Below are 17,904 nucleotides of genomic sequence, written 5' to 3'. Positions count from 1 at the left end.
AGGGGAAACCGAGGCGGGAGGGGCACGCAGGGAGTCAGAGCCCCAAGGCCTCTCCCTGGTTTCCTGCTCCACTGTGGGCGCCCCTACGACAGAAGGTGGACTGTGGACACACAGCTCCGGGAAAAATAATCAGCCGAGCCGGGGGCTCAGCCTCAGGCCAGAGTGACCTGCCTACGCGCGGCCTCTGCCCGGCCCCTGCCCGGCCCACGTGCTCTGGCGGCGGCGGCGGCGGCGGGCGCAGCGCGCGGAGAGGCGTGTCCTGCGGGAGGAGCGGCCGCGCTGCGCCCCGGGCGGCCCGCCTGCAGGGGGAGCTCGCGGTGCACCGGGCCCAGGTACCCGGATCCGGTGGATGGTCCCCGGAAGAGGGGGGTGGGGTGGAAGGGTGGTCCCTGGAGAGTTGGGGGTGGGGAGGCGGGGTATGGGGAGGGCCTCGCGGGCGTCCAGGCAGGGGCTGGGGGGCCGGGGAGGCACCGGCTTCTGTGTCCCAACCTGCCAGTGGGGAGTATGCCCAACCTGGGCCTGTCCACCCGCCTCCAAGCTCAGGGTCAGCCTGGCGTTGGCAGGTCACCCTGTGGACCTCCACAGCCCTCCGGTGATGTTACCCCAACTCTACCTCTGCTGTCCTCGGGGGAGGACCACAGGTCATGGCAAACACACACACGCGCGCACACACACACGCACACACCCGCGCACAAACACACACACACACGCGGCGTTGTTCCCAGTGTTTGAGCGCCAGTCCTGCCTGGAGCTGTGTGGCATTGGCACACTGCCCGCCTCTGGAGCCCAGATTCCCCTGTCCGCGGTGGAGGTAGCCCAGGCTCAGGGGGTGCCCTGCAGATGGGGGCAATGGGAGGGTAGGTGTAGGCCCGCACAACAGAGACCAGGAAGAGCGCCGGAAGCCGTCTCGTCACCCTTGCAGACCCAACATGGGCTGGGGTGCAAGACAGGGAACCAACCAAAGAGGCTGAATGAATGCAGGACAGGACAGGGCACGGGCCGGCCCAGAGACGGGCAGAAAGGATGTGAAAGGCAGGGAGGCCCAGGGGCCCGCTGGCCAGTGATTCTGACAGCTGAACTGTCCCCAGGCGTGAATGGACCATCGCCACGTATGAAACGGGCCAAAGTGGAGGTATTTGGGTTGAAATCAGGGGTTGGGGTCACCAGAGCATCTTCCTGGGGCCCAGGTTAACTGATGGGGAAACTGAGGCTAGTGAAAGGAAATGACGTTCTTGGAACCAGGCAGAATGTCACCCAGGCCCCAACCCCAGCTATGGCTCTGTGGACCCACCCGGCAGGCCTGCTGTGTGCAGGGACCTCCCAGGTCACGTGGCCTGAGAGGCAGCTCCCTTGACCTCGATGTCCTGCCTCTGCCCCATAGGAACAGGCACGACCCATCCAGCTGACCCCGGCGGAGTGCGAGGCTGGGCTTTGGGCCTGGGATTCTGATGCCCTCTCAGCACCCCCAGGGGTGGGCAGGACAGGGAGTCCAGAGGGAAGACAGACCACCGGGCCGTAGGTGGAAAGCCTGCGCTGGGCTGGTGACCAGGCAGCCGAGGCACCCGTCCCTTCAGGCTCCGTGTCCCCACCTGAGCGGGGGGGCAGCAGGAGTCCTGGCAGTGGGGAGAGCTGGGGGCTCAGTCCTGGACCCCAGAGCAGGGCAGCCTTCCCAAGGCCTCTCTGGGGCGAGGGCATGGTTGGGTCCTGCTGCCCGGGCGGCCTGGCAGGTGTGGCCGGAGGCTGCCCAGGGTGAGCACCCCTGGGCAGAGGTCTCGCTGCCTGTCCCCTGGAGCCGGGAGCTGGGCTCATGTGCGGGCACAGGGACACGGCCCTCCCGGCGTGGCACGGATGACCGGGTACAGCTGCTGTCCCTTGCACCGCAACACTGGCCCTGGGTGGAGGTGTGGGTGGACCCTGCCAGCCTGGGCTCAGCTGTGTAAAGGGAACTGGGCCGAGAAGGGAAGGCTCGTCCCTCACGGTAGGTCCAGGCGGCAGTGTCCGGCCAGGGCTTCTCAGAGGGCGGTGGAGGGTCCGTGTTTCATGGCTCAGCCCATGGACTTTGCAGGGACCACCTCAGGCCCAGTGGATCCCTGAGCTTGTCACTGTGCCACCTGCCTGCCAGGTCCTGCGCAGAATGGCTCTGTGCGGGGGCGGGGTTTGTCTGGGCCGTGCAGCCCAGGGCAGGAGGGCCCGGGCACCACAGGGGCCAGGCTTGGCCTCGCCAGCACACAGTCGTGGCCGCTGGGACGAGTGGTGAGGTGACAGTGCCCAGGGCTCTCAGACTTGGAGGGCAAAGATGTCGGGGGGCGGGGCGTGTGGACACCAGCGAGGAGTGAAAAGGACAGGCTCAGGGTCGGAGAAGAGGCAGAGGCCACCGGCCACGGCAGGGGCAGGAAGGAGAGTGTTTCACTGTGTCAGGAGCAAGGTGCAGAACTAGGAACAGTGGGGTCCCCACAGGGGGTGACGGCGGCACCCCAGCGCGGAGGGCAGGCTCCAGAGAGGACTGACCAACGCACCCCGAGGGAGGACAGCAAGGCCCCGCCCGGCGAGGAGCTGCCAGGCCTGGAGCCTCCAGGAGAGCCGCCACCCGGGTCACGTGTCCCCAAGCACATGGGGACACGTGTCCCGGGCAAGCCCTGGCCACCATGTGCACACTGTCCAGCTCAGGTGGGCTCGGGGACAGGACGGTTTTCCAGAGGGAAGTGGCCGGGTCAATGGGGTGGCCATGGAAGGCAGGGACCCTGGGGACAGAACTGGGGTCAGGACGGAGGCACAGAGGCCAGCAGATCAGGTCACTGAGAGCCAGCGGCCAGCTTGTCCACACAAGGCCACCTGCCTTCTCACAGAGAAGGGTTGTCCAGCCGGGCATGGTCACCAGGACCCTGCAGCTTCTCCTGAAGGGCAGGCCCAGTGCCAAGCTGGGGAAGCCAAGGGCTCCCGTGGCCGCTCGGGGTAGGGGGCCTGGGGGCTGGGAGGCCGAGATGGCACTGCCCCGGGCAGCAGAGCCAACCGCGGGTCCCTGGAGCCCAGATGGGGGAGGGGAGGAACAGCTAATGAGTTCCAGGAGGTCAGCTGTGAGGGGCCCGAAAACCCATAAACCCTTTATTGGTGTCTCAGGAGGGGAAACCCGGATGCAGCCGTTTATTTACTTTGGATTTCACTTTTCTCTTCTCTTTTTAACATGCACGTCCAGGAGTGTAACTGGATTTTTAAAGAAACAGGACTTCCTTTCTCAGTGGAGGGGCACCCTTTGTTTTCCTCAGTCCTGAAGAAGAAAGGGTCCCCTCCTTCTGTAACACGCTGGACACTGCCCCTGTCACGTTGCACTCGAGACCGATCTGCCATGTCCCAGGGCCCCCCGAGAGACCAGGCCCTGTCCAGCCTGAGGGCGAGAGGACAGGCCTGGGCCTCCAGCAGCTGGGGCTGACCACTGTCCCACCCGGCCCAGAGCCGGGGAAGTGGACAGGTCTGGTCTGGGGCCCAGATTCCCATCCTGCCCCAGTGGCTGATGGGCCAGGCCTGCCCTGCGTGTCAGTTCCTTCCTCCAAAGGGACCATCCACAAGGGGGCAAAAAGGAGCCCCCAAACCTTCCCACCAAAAGTGTTCGTTTCATTGGTCACCCAACATTCATCCGCAGTTCTTCCCCCCGTCCTGTGCCTGTGTGGTGAGGATGGGGGCCAGGAGGGGCGCTGTACCCAAGCAGCGGGCCGTTCCAAGGAAGACGGGCTGTGGGGACAGGGACACAGAGGACACAGGCTGGCCGGGACCTGGTCAGGGAGAGGTTGGGGCCTATGAGCCGGCTGCAGGCGCTGAGGTGCAGGGGTGCCAGGATGCAGCGCACAGAGGCTCCCTGAGGCTGGGAGCGGCACTGCAAGGGCCTGGAGGTACCAGGAGATGCAGCTGGTCCAAAGCAGGACAGCAACGTGACTGGTGGTCCCCCCTCACTCTCATAGCAGCCCCACATGCTGGACGGCCCAGGCCACTGGGCATCCTGGCCAGGGAGCTCCCTCCCCCAACCCAGCCAGCTCTCATGGGATCCAGAGCCCCTCCCGGGGGCACCCCACGTGCTCTCCAGGGAAAAGGCTGGCCTGAGCTCACACCCCCGCCAGAGACTGTGGCAGGTTCTGCTCTTGCAGACAGAGCTGAGGAGGGAAAGGGACAACGTGAGGGCAGGGGCCGAGAAGGAGCCGCTGGACCATACCTGCCTGCACCAGGAAGCGGACAGGGCCCTGAGGCAAAACCAGCTGGGCTCCATGCACCCCAGTCTTGGGAGTGGGCCGGGGCCTGGGGCTGGGGGTGTCCGGGTGGGTGTGGGTCCCAGTGCTTCTGTCTCGTGCTTGGACACACATATGCACACGCCCAGATGGGAAGGGCGGGCTGGACCACTCCTACACAGAACAGGTGCGGAGACGCAGCCCCAGACAACAAAGGGGTCCACCAGGGCGACACCTCAGGTCTCAGGGCTCCATGGGCCCCGTGGGAGTGGGGGGACCATCAGGGGACCGTGAGCCAGTGCATGGACCAGAAGGGGGAGGAGTGTGGGAAACACAGGGCCAGGCAGGCCTACAGGCAGGTCCAGGGGCTGCTCCTGTGTGTTCTGGGGTATCTCCCCTTTCACCACTGGACAGACCCTCTATCGCCAGACAAGGAATCGGCAAGGGAGGTGGGGGCGAGAATCAGCCTGCGATGCCTCTGGGACCCCAGGTCCAGCCAAGTGGAAACTAGGATGCCATTAAAACAGATGTAAGGCTCACCTTGCCGGCCTGTGGGTGGGGCTCCGGAGCAGACAAGGCCCGGGGGCCGAATGTGTTTACGAAACCCTCCGCTCACCTTCCGGTCCTGGCCAGGCCCCGGGCTCCAGCAAAGGGCAGCCGGGCCAACTGGGGGTCCCCAGGGGAGGGCTGGATGCGCCTGTCCCGGGACTCTGCGCAGCCCTGGGTGGGCAGGCCACAGTGAGGTGCCTGGGGTCTCCCCTATGCCCAGCGGCTCCAGGAGCTGGCCACCCAGCACCAGCGAGACCTGATGGTGGAGGCCGAGCGGCTGCACGGAGCCCATGTACGGGCTGCACAGGCCCTGGCGTCCCGAGAGAGGGCCCACCAGCAGCGGGTGAAGGTGCTGGAGAAGCAGGTGGGCGGGGACCCAGCGCCCGGCGGGGGTGCAGAGGGAGGGGAGGGTCCCTGCGCCCGCCTGGCCCCAGCCCGAGGTCCTCCGGCAGCGCTACTGCCCGGTGGGCTCCAGGCCATCCCCACGGGACCCCACACTACCCTCCGTCACTCCCACACCTCACTGAGGGGCGGAGGGGGATTCTGGGGCGGGTCACCATCCTCTCCGTGCCGCCATCGCCCCCCATAAAGAGGGGCGGGGGCAGTCCCTCAGCCGGTGGTTGCTGCGTATGAAACGTCAGATGGTGCCTGGCGCGCGGCAGTCCTAGTGGCGGTGACCGCTGCACCGTCCTGCGGAGGCAGGGACGGGGGCAGCAGCGAACGGGGGGGCGGGGCAGTGACAAAGCAGGACCGAGCCTTGAGTGTGTGCCTGTGCTGACCACACCCCCCCACGCACGCATGTGCACAGACACACACGTGCACGCACACATACACAGACATGCCAGCCGGGGCTGCCGCGGGCTCCGAGCTCTCTGCCTCGGGGGAGCTGCTCGATGGGGGAACAGAGGAGGGAACTGAGACGCAGAGACATAGAGTGGCAGCCCGCTGACTCCCTGAGGTGGTGTCCCTGACCCTCCAAGCCACGTTTGCTCGATTTGTAAGCCCAGGAGCATTATCTCCTCATTACTCTGAGTGTGTTCATGGCTGAGTGGAAGGAGGTCCACCCACTGTGAGTGGTGGTCACCCGGGTCCCTAAGAGCCCACGGGGGGGTGACCCTGATCAGAGGTGGGACCCTGCACGCCCCATCTGGCCTCTGGTGAGTCTGTCTGTCTGCCGGGGTTTCTCTCCACGCACACCGCCCCCTTGGGAGCCGTGGACCGCGGCCTCCCAGCCCTTCCGGTCACGGAGCTCAGCCACGGGGCCCGCCCGCCCGCCCGAGCTCCTGCCCTGTCCCCAGGTGGCCAGCCTGAAGGAGCCGCGGGACCAGGAAGTGCAGCAGCGGCGACGAGCCCGCCTCGGCCAGGCCTTCCAGGCCAAGGAGTGAGTCCGGCTCCCGACCCCTGGGTGGCCCGGCTGCCACTGCCCTGACCGGCCCGGCAGCAGAACCGCTGCTGGGGAAGCAACGCCTCGTGCTGCTCAGCCGGGGGGCCGAGCTCGAGGGGCACCGGGCCAGGGAAGCCACCACCCGTGCCGGGAGTCAGTGGGCACCCTCTGATCCCCTGACCACAGAGCTCCCCCAGCCCTTGGGACCCCCGCCTCCGGCTGGCGTGGCCCGAGCTCCGGAGCCGCTGCTCTCCGACGCGCCCCTCCCCGGCAGCACGGAGCCTCCCGCGGCCGGCATCGGCCCTGGCACCGCTGTGGATGTGCTGACCCGGCCAGACCCCGGCGGCCAGGCCCCAGCAGGCCAGCTTCCGCAGCCACGGGCTGCATTCCGTGCCCTCAGCTCTGTAAACATGGGGAAACACGTGGAAAACATTTCCACCAACTGAAGCCAAAAACATAATGTCCCGCAGGGCCCAGCTACCACATCCCTGCGCACAGAGGCGGCAAGACCTCCGTATCCAGGAACTGCAGGGCCGTCACGGTGGCAGGTGGCTGCAAGTGACTCAGAGTCCAGTCCCCACCCCCACCCCCACCCCCGTGCTCCCCGCCCCGTGACTCACTGCCCGTGAGAGGCATCAGGATGTAAACGTTAAAGTTGTTAGAGAACCACCCACTTTCCCAGCCTATAACTCTGGGAAAATTCCTGCGGGAATCCAGCCCTGGTTGCCACGGAGACCGGGGCAGCCATCTTAGGCCGATGCCTGGTTCACCTGTTCGCATTTTCTCTCTTTTCCCCCCATGAACACTGGTCAGAGTGATTTGTTTCCTCTCCAAATGGCCTCTTTTGTTTTGTAAGTGACGTGTTTACAACATCTGCGGGGCACCAGCCAGCCCAGGAAATTCCTGCGTCCGCAGGTGCTAGCCGCCACCCCGAAGCACCTCCTCCCTCCAGGACTCATGGGGGTGAGAAGGGCCAAAGCTCCTGGAGCCCACCCATTCCAATCACGATCCCGCACTTAAAACAGGCTGTCCTGTCAGGCCTTCCTTTCTGACTGAACCTAGTAACGGAGTTGCCACATGTTGCGAACTGCACAAAAAATAGGTTTCATTCTGCCTGTCAGCTCTGCCTGATTATTGGTGGCTGTGTTGAGAAGGATTCTGAAGTTCAGCCCAGACTCAGAGGGGAAGAGCATGGTGACCCATTAACAACGCTGCTCTGGGCGAAGGAGGCGTTAGTGGTGGTGTTTGCACCCAGGTATTCACCAGCTTGCAGCGGCCCATTGGAACGCATAGCAACCCAGCGGCTGCCCCCACCATTGGAGAGCCTGGTACAGACAGGAAGGGTAGGGCCGTGAGACACACACAGCTCTGATGCTCAAGGCCTGGCATTTAGTAGGCAAGTCCCTTCCCTTCCTCCTCGACCTGGCGACCCCACGACCCAGTGGGCAGCTCCCTTGTGGAGGAAGGGCCTGAGGGTTGGCGGGTGGGGAGGAAGGACCCGGCATCTGGAGATTGACACTTGGAAAGTGTCAACACTTGCCTCCCTTTGGTGGCCACTGGCGTCTCAGCGTCACGCCTTTGGGACTGAATCTCCCAGCACAGAGGAGGTGCCTAGTAAACGTGCACAGATGAGAGAGGAACACACCCCAGATGCAAAAGGGGTCGGAAAGATTTCTCAGCATTGAAATGAGGGCCACGCGCTATTTGATCAATGTCCTTGCTGGTGATTTCTGGACCCTCCTTGCCCAGGCTGCTCCCGGGAGACGTAAGATTTCTTATATTTCAATGAAAGTTCAATCAGTGTAGGAGACGCTGTTTTTACTTGTTCAACATAAAGTTGTATACTTAGGAGAAAGGATTTTTCTGATGGAGATAAACTGCTGTTTTCTTAAACATTTCCAATGGCAAGCGTGTGGCTTCCGTGTGAGAGCCTTATGGCCGCCCGCACCCACGTGTGCACAGCTGTGTACCCTGAACCAGGGCCCCCCCCTCTCTGCCGCAGCCGCACCAAGGCCCCATCCATGCTCACAGTGTAGTGACCACGCCGGGTGGGCCTCCGCAAGAGCCAGATCCCGCCTGCCCCTCCAGGCCCTGTGACCTCCTGACCTCATTCCCGGACCAGGTAGGGGTCTCCCTGAGGTCTCACCTACGTGGAAGCCCCAGGTGCTCAGGGCGGGTGGGAAGGAGAGAGTGGGAGGGGGTGCAGCCAGGCAGCCTCCACCACCAGCAGCCCTGCTGGAGCCCCCGTCCCAGCCCTGCAGGGACCAGCCGGCCAGGCCAGGTTCGGTGGGGGAGACGCTCCCCACCTTGGCCGGCACGGGGTCCTGGGGCTTCCCGAGGTCGGCTCCGGGGCTCCCCATCTAAACTGCGTACACACTCAGGCCCTAAATTAAAATGTCACAGGCCTGTTGGGGAGTCTCGGGTTTCCTGGCCGCGGAACACGAGCCTGCTTGATAAAACGATTTTGGTTTTGATAAATGTGGACTTTCTGTGGCCAAGACAAAGGCACCCTTGAGTCTGGAGGGGAACCTGAAACAGCACATTGCTGAAAAGTATTTCCTGATAATATTTTTAGCACCTGGAAAAAAATTTTTTTTCTCTTTTTCGCCTGTGGAGCTGTGTGTGTGTGTGTGTGTGTGTGTGTGTGTGTGTGTGTGTGTGTGTGTGTGTGTGTTTGAATGTAACACCCAGCATGGCGGTGCCTCCTGTTAACCCCCAGTCTCCCAAATGGACTGCAAATGGCCCGGGGGAGGGCCGCGGGGGTCGGCAGGCCTGTGCCTGGAAACGCACAGCCCCGCTGGGGGTCGCGACCCGGGGTCTGCCCGCGACCCGGGGTCTGCCCGCGACCCGGGGTCTGCCTGCCGAGCACCACTGTGTGCCCCGGGCATGGCCCCTGGGGCAGCCCTGCCCCTACAGGCCCCCAGGAGGACCCAGAAGACAGCCTTTACTAGGGTCCCCTGAGACATGTGCTCAGGAGAAGGTCAGCAGTGCCCCGAGGGACCTCCTCCGCCTAGGCGGCCTACTCAGAGGAGGAAAGTGCAACTGGGGGGAGGACGGGGCGTGTGCCCCCTCCCACCCCCTGCAGGAGGTGGGCCAGTCTAGGGGGGGTCAGAGGTCAGCCTGGACAACCCACTGTTCCCACCTTCCCCCCGCCCCCCCCCCCGCCGTGGTTTGGTGCAAGCTGGGAAGTTCTGCCCCTTCTCCCTGTCAGGGAGGGGCCACCTGCCCTCCCCCCTGAGGAAACAAACAGGAGAGGGCCTTCCCCTGGGCCCCAAACCCACGGCACAGACGGCAGAGGGCTGCCAGTTTCCCACAGAAAACCCACAGATGGAAAAGCACGTCCTCCTGGGCTCCCACCAAGGTGACCGGCCTGCTGGCAGCTCTGCCCTCCGGGCTGCACTGTTGGAGGCCGTGTCCTGACCCCACGGGGATTTTGCGAGTGAGGTTCACGGACCCTCCCTGTCCAAGGAGGGTGAGGCTGCCACACCCCTCCTCCGACCTTGGCCATGACTTGACCACTGTGCTGCAGCCTGGCTCAGGTCTTCCCCCCACCTCCCCACTCAGCATCTGAGCCAGCGGGGTGCCAGGCTTGGCTTGTCCTCACGAATCAGCCCCCACCAGCACCCGAGAGCAGAGAGGGTGGAGAGCCCCCGGGGGTCGGGCCCTGCTCTGGGCCTAGGGACCAGAGGTGGCCAGATGCCAGCCCCCTGTGGAGGACAAACAGAGTCTGACTCAGAGCAAGTTCCTGTGGCACGAGAAGAGCTGCGATGGCCACAGGCTGGAGACGCAGAATCTGAGTTGTGGGCACTCGAGGGCCTGCTCCCACCCACGGGGCATCTGTCCACTTGCCCCCAGGCCGGCGTGGACCAGCCTCCCCGATGGAAGGCTGATTTACCGGGAGTTGGCCCCAGACTTCTCTTGCTGTGAGGTTTCCTTAGGCCCCCAAATCATCTCCCCCCACATTTCTCCTGATGTGGCCATGCAGGGCAGAAACTGCTTAATGCCCTGAAGCAGCCCGGGCCAGAGTCCTCCTCACATACGACCAGATGGCAAGCCTCAGGGCTGGGTGGGCAGCTAGAGGCTGGCCTCTGGCCACTTCCAGAAGGGTGGCCCCCGGCCGACGACATGCTGGCAGGAGGGTGACCTGGTCCCCTGGGGGACAGGGGCCTGAAAGGACACCCAGGAGGCCTGCCCCCAGGCCCAACAACTCACGCAGGCCTGAGGGTCTGTCCTGGAGCTGCCTTGCGGACAAGGCACCTCCTCTGGGCCGGCCCCACACGGGCGGCTGGGGACCCACGGAGGAGGAGGAGGATGGCCCCGGCCGCAGGGCACGCCCGCAGAGCCCTCTCCTCGTGGCCAGGCCACCTCCGGGGGGCTCGGGGCCGTGGGCTGAGACGCCCGCCCCGCTTGGCGCTTTAAGAGCCGCCTAATTTGCATGGCCCGGCCCGGCCCCGCCCAGGCCCGAGTGACCGCCCGGTTGGATATTTAAATCGCGGCCGTAGGGGCGGGTCCGGCTCCGAACGCGGTCCCGCCCGGCGCCTTCCTCCGCGAGAGGCGACCGGAGCACGGCCCGGCCGAGCGGCAGCGGGACTCCGAAGTCCACCAACGGCGCGGCCGCGCTCCCCGCACGCCCGGCCGGCCGGCCCTGCGGGCCACTCCCGACCGCGGCCTCGCTCCTGCCCCGCGGTGACCGCAAGCCCCCCTGCGGCCCCTCCTCGTCGCCTGTCCGTCCCCGCTGTGTCTTCGCTGTGTCCCCCGCTCCGTCCTTCTCTGTCCCCGTTCCGTCCCGCTGTGTCCCTCGCTCCGTCCCCGCCCGCCGACCCCCGGCGATGCCGCGCGGCGCCACCTGGGCGCTGCTCTTGGCCGCGGCCCTGGGGCTCGGGGCGCGCGGCGTGCGCGGCGCTGTGGCCCTAGCCGACTTCTACCCATTCGGCGCGGAGCGCGGCGACGCCGTCACCCCCAAGCAGGACGACGGCGGCTCCGGGCTGCGGCCGCTCTCCGTGCCCTTTCCGTTCTTCGGCGCCGAGCACTCCGGCCTCTACGTGAGTAACCCGAGCCCGCGGGGGGCGCCAGGGGGGTGCTGCGCCCCAGCCGCTGCCCGCCGCCCCGAGTCCCGCCGCCGCCGCCAGCAACTTGGCACCGTGGCGGCCAGAGGTGGAATGAGGACAGCGCTTCCTCCCTCCGGCAGCCAAGGCCGGACAGCGGCCCGCGGGAGCGGCGGGCGGGGTTGGGGGCCCGAGCCGCGGCCCCGCCACCTTGGCGAGTGGAGCGGGGCGCGCCCGGCCCTGGCCCCTGCCCCTGTCGGACCGCCTGGGGCTTGGGCTGCGGGCACTGAGCCGTGTGCCCCTGCTGGGCCCAGCGCAGCGGGGTGAGGGGAGGCCTGCCCCGTCCCGCCCCGTCCCGGTTCCTTCACAGACAGCAGTGTAACAGCAGGCGGCTGCTTCCTGGGTCCTCAGTTTCCCGAGTGGGGCTCCTGGCCCCTTCAGTTCCTCACTTGGCCTGCCGAGGTCTCAGCCCCTCCCAGGGCCACACGGGCCCCGCCCCCAGTTGACACCTGAGGTCCACTTGCTGGAGGCTGGGACGCGCCCAGACTTTCAGAGGTGCTGTGCGAGACTCGGCAAGCTGGTCGTCTCTGAGCCGCCCTTTCCCTCTCCCTCTCCTCCTGAGCCTGGGGGCTGGCCACTCAGGCCCAGACCTTCAAACAGGACTCCCAGAGGGAGCTCAGGAGAGCGGGGACAGTTCAGGCTTAAGGACAGCAGAACCCCCCCGGGGGGACCCGGGGCCACTGAGGAAATGCAATGTCACGCCTCATCGCTGCATCGAGCATTTACTGGGGGGCACCGTGCGCTGTCCTCTGAATCCCAGCTAGAAAAGTGCCGGCACCCTGTACCTCCAACACCATCGCCCCGCCCTCTGTCACTTCCAGCACCACCTCCACCTCCCCCCTCCACCGCCCATCAGCACCACTGCCTGCACTGCCAGCTCCCCCATCAGCCCTGTCACCTCCCCCATCAACACTGCCTCTCTCCACTCGACCCCAGCGCGGCTGCCAGCATCACTAGCTACCCTCCCACCACAGCCCTTCCATCGCCAGAGGTGGGAGGGGCAGCCGTTCTCTCTGTAGGTGCCACCCAGTGCACGTTCCTCCGGGCCAGGACTTGGACAGAGGGGCAGGACTGACTTCCGGAAGTATGGGGCTGGGGGCAGAGCTGTGCTCAGGGTCTTTGGGAGCCAGGGAGGCCCATGCATCCTAGAAGGGGGAAAATTCACGTTGGCATCGTCTTAACAGAGCCTCTGTCCAAATGCTCCTTGAACCTTCGGGCCAGGCGCAACCTCCTCACTCCAAGTCACAGGTGAAAATATTATTAAAACGGCTGACCCTCTTAACAGCCTCACCAAAACCATCTACCCCTGCCAAAGCAACTGGGAGACATGGTTCTGAAGTGAAGAGATGTGCTAGCAAAACGAACGGTTTCATCTGAAACCAGCACGTGGTTCCTCGCAAAACCTGTGTCTCCATGAGAGCTCTTTCCTGAAAAAAGCTGTCGTCTGACAAACACCTGCCCGTGGCGACGTAGGGAGCCCACTTCACCTCTCTTCGCTCGGTAGGAAAGACAGTGGAAACCTTGAGGGCCCCGGACACCTTGCCTGAAATAATGGCCAGGGCTCTGTGGTCAAGGAGGGAGCAGGGCAGCGGGTCAGAAATGAGGCCAGTTAGAGAAGAGAAGGCATTTATTCTGAAGCAAGTGGGTCAGACTGGTGCCTCCCAGCTCGCGCAGCTGAGACAATGCTTCTCTGCATGCCCCTGTCTCTGACCCTCGTCCAGCCGGGCGCGGCATCAGCCAGCCCTGAGCCCAGGTGCCTGCATCCGGCCGAGTGAGGATCCTCCAGGGCTGGACACCCCGGCCCGATGCCTGGCAAAGAGCAGGCTTGTGGAGTGAATGGACACACGGGTGAGTGAATGGAGGCCTCGCCGTGACCCTGCGTGAAGATCAGTGCTTTCTGGTCAGAATCAACCCCGGCAAGGACTCGGTCCTGCTGCGTGCGCGGTGGTCTCCTTTCTAGAAAGCCCCGTCGTTTTGCTTCTTTCTCACGCCGTAGCAGCCGTATGTGGTGACTTGTAAGGCTCTGAAAATTGTTGAGAGTCCCTTCTGAACACAAACCAGGCCGGCCCCGCTGGTGGGCATGGAGCGCGGCAGCTGAGAGGGAACCTTCTCGCAGGGAAAAAAGCTGGACAAGTTCACAGGTAGAGATGGCAGCTGTGCTGTGGCCTGCAGGCCCGGCCGAGGCGCAGCATCCGCGCGGGGCGGCCATGGGGACTGAGAGGCCGTGAGCGGCCAGCGGTGGTGAGGAGCCCCCGTGTCCCCCCAGAAGGGTGAGGCCTGGGGGCTGCGGAGGAAGGTCTTGGTTTATTTGGCATCAGGAGCCCCAAGTGGCAACCTCAGGGAGCACTTCTGCTCCTTCATCGGGGAAGGAGTGCCAGGTGGGCGGTGTCTGTGAAGGTGCTGGGCACGCTGAGAGGGTCCACACGTCTGTTACGAGGGTGCAGTGGCCGAGACATGGGTGCGGGGTCTGCCGGCTGTGTCTCCAAGGCTGGGCTGCTGGGGGTGATGCACAGGGGCGTACCCGCCTTGGCGTGCCTTCCATCCTTCCCCTGCAGAGCCCCTTCCAGCCCCTGCTGGCCCCGCACGCACAGTGCTGTGACACCCTTGACCTCTGAATCTTGGGGACTCTTCCTTGTTCTGGTCTTTTGGAGCACCTTGGGGCCAGTCACGGAGAGCCCCGAGTGGGAAACGGGAAGGTGTGGGCCCGGGGCGGGCAGTGGCACCTCCGAGCCTGGGGGACGACGTGTTGACAGTTGATTTGACCTGAGCCCTGGCCAGCAGCCCCTCTCTCTAGTGTCCCAGGCAAGGCTGGCTCCACACCTGGTGTCTGCTTATCCGCTGGCATCCCCACCGGGGGCACAGTCCCCGCCCAGCCTCTCCCAGACCGCCCGCCCAGGGGAGGTCCGCAGGCGGCCCGGGACCGGTGGCTGGTCGGTTCCTCCGAGAACCCCGGCTTCCCCGCCTGTGCAGCCCGTGGCACCTTGCCAACCAAGACAGTCCGCTGGCTGGCCACCAGTTCCGAGCCATCTGGAAAACCCACCCTGACCCACAGGACAAAACCAGTGAGATGGAGGCAGGCCTGGCAGTGGAGCTCGGCTTTTCTGACCTGAGGAAGCCCCCGCAGAAACGCATGAGCCCCCTGGCTGGGAGGAGAGGCCGCAGCCCCCAGGGGGCAGACAGGGTCCTGGGCAGGCCCCTCCCCACGCTCCCTTCCTGCTGGTACCTGGGGAGGAGCGGGGCACAGGCAAGGGGCTCGGAGGTGGAGGTGGAGGTGGGCAGGGGTCGAGGGAGGGTCCTGGGTGGCCTGGCAGCCCCACGTCGGGGGAGAGCGCCGGGGCGAGATCCAGGCTGGCCCCTCGGCCTGGACCTCCCGGCAGCCCGACGGAGGGCGGGCAATGCAGTCCTCCCCGGCCCAGAGAGGAAAGTGGGCCTCAGATGCAGGCCCAGGGGCCTCAGGACTCCTGCGTCCCGCTGCCTCCTTGCTATTCCACCCCGGCCGTAGTGCGGCCCAGACAGAAGTCCTGCTTCCTCAGCCATCCTGGGAGCTCCCCTGAGACCCTGCCTCGTTCCCACGTGGTCAGAGCAGGCAGCTGGGCCTGCAGCCCTGCCTTGGAAATGCTCCCACTTCCCAGAGCGGCCACCCCGCCGGCCTGGGCGCGTGCGGCACCTCCTCGTGGGCCTCCGGCTCCTGGCCCTGCCCCTCCAGCCTGTCCGTGGGGCGGCCGAGGGAGCCTTGCCTTTCTCTCCTGCCCTTACCCAGCCCCCCTGGCCTTGGGGCTGGGCCCCGTGTACCTGTGCCCCCCCCGTCACCCGCCAGCCCCCCGGCCCTGGGCCCTGTGTACCTGTGCCCCCCCAGACCCCTGGCCTTGGGGCTGGGCCCCGTGTATCTGTGCCCCCCCCGTCCCCCGCCAGCCCCCCTGGCCCTGGGGCTGGGCCCCGTGTACCTTGGCCTCCCCATCTCCCGCCAGCACCCCTGGCCTTGGGGCTGGGCCCCGTGTACCTGGGCCCCGTGTACCTGTGCCCCCCGTCCCCCGCCAGCGCCCCGGCCCTGGGGCTGGGCCCCGTGTACCTGTGCCCCCCGTCCCCCACCAGCGCCCCTGGCCTTGGGGCTGGGCCCCGTGTACCTGTGCCCCATGTACCTGTGCCTCCCGTCCCCCGCCAGCGCCCCTGGCCCTGGGGCTGGGCCCCGTGTACCTGTGCCCCATGTACCTGTGCCTCCCGTCCCCCGCCAGCGCCCCTGGCCCTGGGGCTGGGCCCCGTGTACCTGTGCCCCATGTACCTGTGCCTCCCGTCCCCCGCCAGCGGCCCTGGCCCCGTGTACCTGTGCCCCGTGTACCTGTGCCCCCGTCCCCCGCCAGCCCCCCAGCTCCCTCTGCTCCAGCCAATACAGAACAGGTCACCCTCAGCCCCTGTGCTTGCTGCCAGCTCGGAGCCCCTCCCAGGACAGGCAGGCCTCCTCCCCTGAACGGGCCCCACTCCCCCAGCCTGGTCCCTGCGCTCCCCGCGTGTCGCTTCTGACCCCACCTCGGTTGTTTACCCTGCACGGGGCGTGTGCCCCGCAAGGCACATCAGTACACGGTCCTGGCACCCACGTGTGTTTGACTGTATTTGGACGTCGTGCTGGCGGATGTGGACGTAGGTGTGTAGGTGCGTCTGCCCACTGAGGGAAATGTCGCAAGCAGCGACACCTCAGCGGCCGTGAGCAGTCCTCGGGCTCAGGTCCTGGTTCCCGAACACCAGTCACCACTGAAAGGAACTGGGGCTCTCTGGAGATTATACAGCCATGGCAGGAAGAGAAGAAAATGAGCTTGGAAAAGCTTGAGCCAGAAAGTAATAGAAAGATGGGGATGTGGCGGAAGGACACAGCGGCCACACCCGAAAGGGGCTCTCGGGACAAGCGAAGCATTACTTTACTGGTAGTGACAGATTTCAGTCCACGCCGATACGAGTATAGATCCATGATTAAATGTATAAACGAGGGAGAAAGTGGTACTGACCACACTGCCTCGGTGCTGAGTGTCCTGCTCCGGGCAACCGTGTGTTCTCGGTAGAGGATGTCCTTGCTCAGGGGAATACACAGTAGGGGGCTCAGTGGGTAAAGGGTCATCACTTCTGCAGGGTACTCTCAAGTGGTTCAGGAAACATCTGTGTAGAAGGAGAGAGAGCATGATGAAGCAAATGGGGCAGAATCCTAGAATTTGGTGAATGTGGATCAAAAGTATGAGGAGTGCCTTGCACTTTTTCTGTAAGTTTGACATTCTGTCAAAACATAACGTAACCTCTAGGGAATGCCTTCTGGCAGGAACACCCGGAGCCCCGGGCACACACCCGGCCACCCTCACTGGGAAGCCAGCCTGGCCGGCTGGGAAGGACTCAGGTGTTCCCCTCCTCAGCTCTCAGGGGCTGTGTGAAGCTAGAAGTGACCAGCTCGCCACAGCGTGCCTCCAGGACAGCCCACCACTCACTCACCATTGACTTATTTGCTAATTCATTTAGTCACACATCCATCCGGAAACCTTGGTGGAGCCCTAGCTCTGAGTCAAGGAGCGGACATATGCACCAGCAGCAGAGTTTTACTTTTAGTCCTAAAATTTTGTCTCTTTTGTTCATGGTACTCTCCCAGCCTCTGCAAGAGAGCTAGCTTGTAGAAGCAGCTCTGTAAACGTCGGCTGTTCATCCTCTGACTGTTGGGATAACACGCCCATAATTCCATCTTCCCAAAACAAGCGCTCTAAACATTTTGACGACATCCTTCCCGATGTGTTTTCAAGCGCATTTGGAGCTGCCATTTCATACAAATTTCCATTTTGCATATTTCGTTCAATATTATACCGTGAGCACTTTCCAGTGCCTTAAATTTGCTGTGAAAAGTGTGCTTTTTCGTGGCAGTATAATATTCCATCCTGTGGCTATACCATAGTTCTTTCCAGCAGTCACAACCTGTGGCCTGTGTGGGTGGCTTCAGTGTCTCCGGGGATGCTCCAGTGCACATCTTTGTTCAGGCAGGTCTTTTGTTTTTCCGTTCCTCCAGGGGGGCTGGCTGGGTCCCAAGGAATGTGCTTTTCAGGGCTGTCTCCCTACTTCCCCCTGCTGCCCAGAGGGCGTCCTTATTCACACCCTCCTCTGCTGGGGGAAGGGGGCCTCCTCAGTTGACCTGAGTCAGCCTGGAGGGCACAGCATCTGGCCCACCAGCAGCTTCCAGGCCACACAGGGTACCTGTGGTCCAGTCGACGATGGGGTGGGGACAGTGGGCAGGCCCAGGGACAAAACAAGATGCGGGAGCCTGGGCCCCAGTGGACACTGCTCCCATGGCTCTGAAACCAGGCGGCTGGAGGGGGCTGCCCGGCTCGTTCCTTCCCCCCCCCCGCTCCCCCCACTCCCCCCACCCCCGTACCTCCCCACAGGGGGTCCAGCCTCAGAGCCTCATCAGCCACTAACTGGCTGTTTACACACCGGGGCGAGTCCTTCACTGAACGCCTGCTGTGTGCGAAGCGTTACCCGGCTCCCAGCCCGAGGACTCGGCTCGGGCAGAAGCCTGAGTGCTGGGGGCTGCGTCCTGGGTGGGAGGAGTGGGCACCGTGTCTGGGTACAGGTCCCAGGACCACGCTGTCCTCCAGGCGGGTCCAGGCGGTTGGCCGGGGGCCAGACACAG

At 64.6% G+C, this 17,904-nt stretch overlaps 2 protein-coding genes across 19 annotated transcripts in view; both read left to right on the top strand.

Moving 5' to 3' along the window:
* Window positions 1-10,837, top strand: part of CROCC2 (ciliary rootlet coiled-coil, rootletin family member 2) — a 71,992-nt gene extending 61,155 nt beyond the window's left edge. Inside the window, 9 exon segments of the mRNA XM_060151567.1 lie at window positions 134-332; window positions 1,382-1,471; window positions 4,137-4,304; window positions 4,984-5,127; window positions 6,062-6,144; window positions 6,548-6,620; window positions 6,622-6,705; window positions 8,150-8,269; window positions 10,700-10,837. Of these exon segments, the coding sequence (XP_060007550.1) occupies window positions 134-332; window positions 1,382-1,471; window positions 4,137-4,304; window positions 4,984-5,127; window positions 6,062-6,144; window positions 6,548-6,620; window positions 6,622-6,705; window positions 8,150-8,269; window positions 10,700-10,837 (1,099 nt within the window).
* Window positions 10,692-17,904, top strand: part of SNED1 (sushi, nidogen and EGF like domains 1) — a 97,746-nt gene continuing 90,533 nt past the window's right edge. For all 18 annotated transcript variants that reach the window (XR_009540990.1, XM_060151637.1, XM_060151631.1 and 15 more), the window contains exon 1: window positions 10,692-11,189. Coding sequence is in view for 17 of the 18 variants with exons in the window: in XM_060151637.1 (XP_060007620.1) it covers window positions 10,977-11,189 (213 nt within the window). In the remaining variant the exon portion in view is untranslated. The remainder of the gene's footprint in view (window positions 11,190-17,904) is intronic.

This window comes from Lagenorhynchus albirostris, chromosome 6 (assembly GCF_949774975.1).
Source record: "Lagenorhynchus albirostris chromosome 6, mLagAlb1.1, whole genome shotgun sequence".
Lineage (NCBI taxonomy): Eukaryota > Metazoa > Chordata > Mammalia > Artiodactyla > Delphinidae > Lagenorhynchus > Lagenorhynchus albirostris.
Note: the sequence above shows the minus strand (reverse complement) of the source record. Positions and strands in the feature narration are given on the sequence as shown.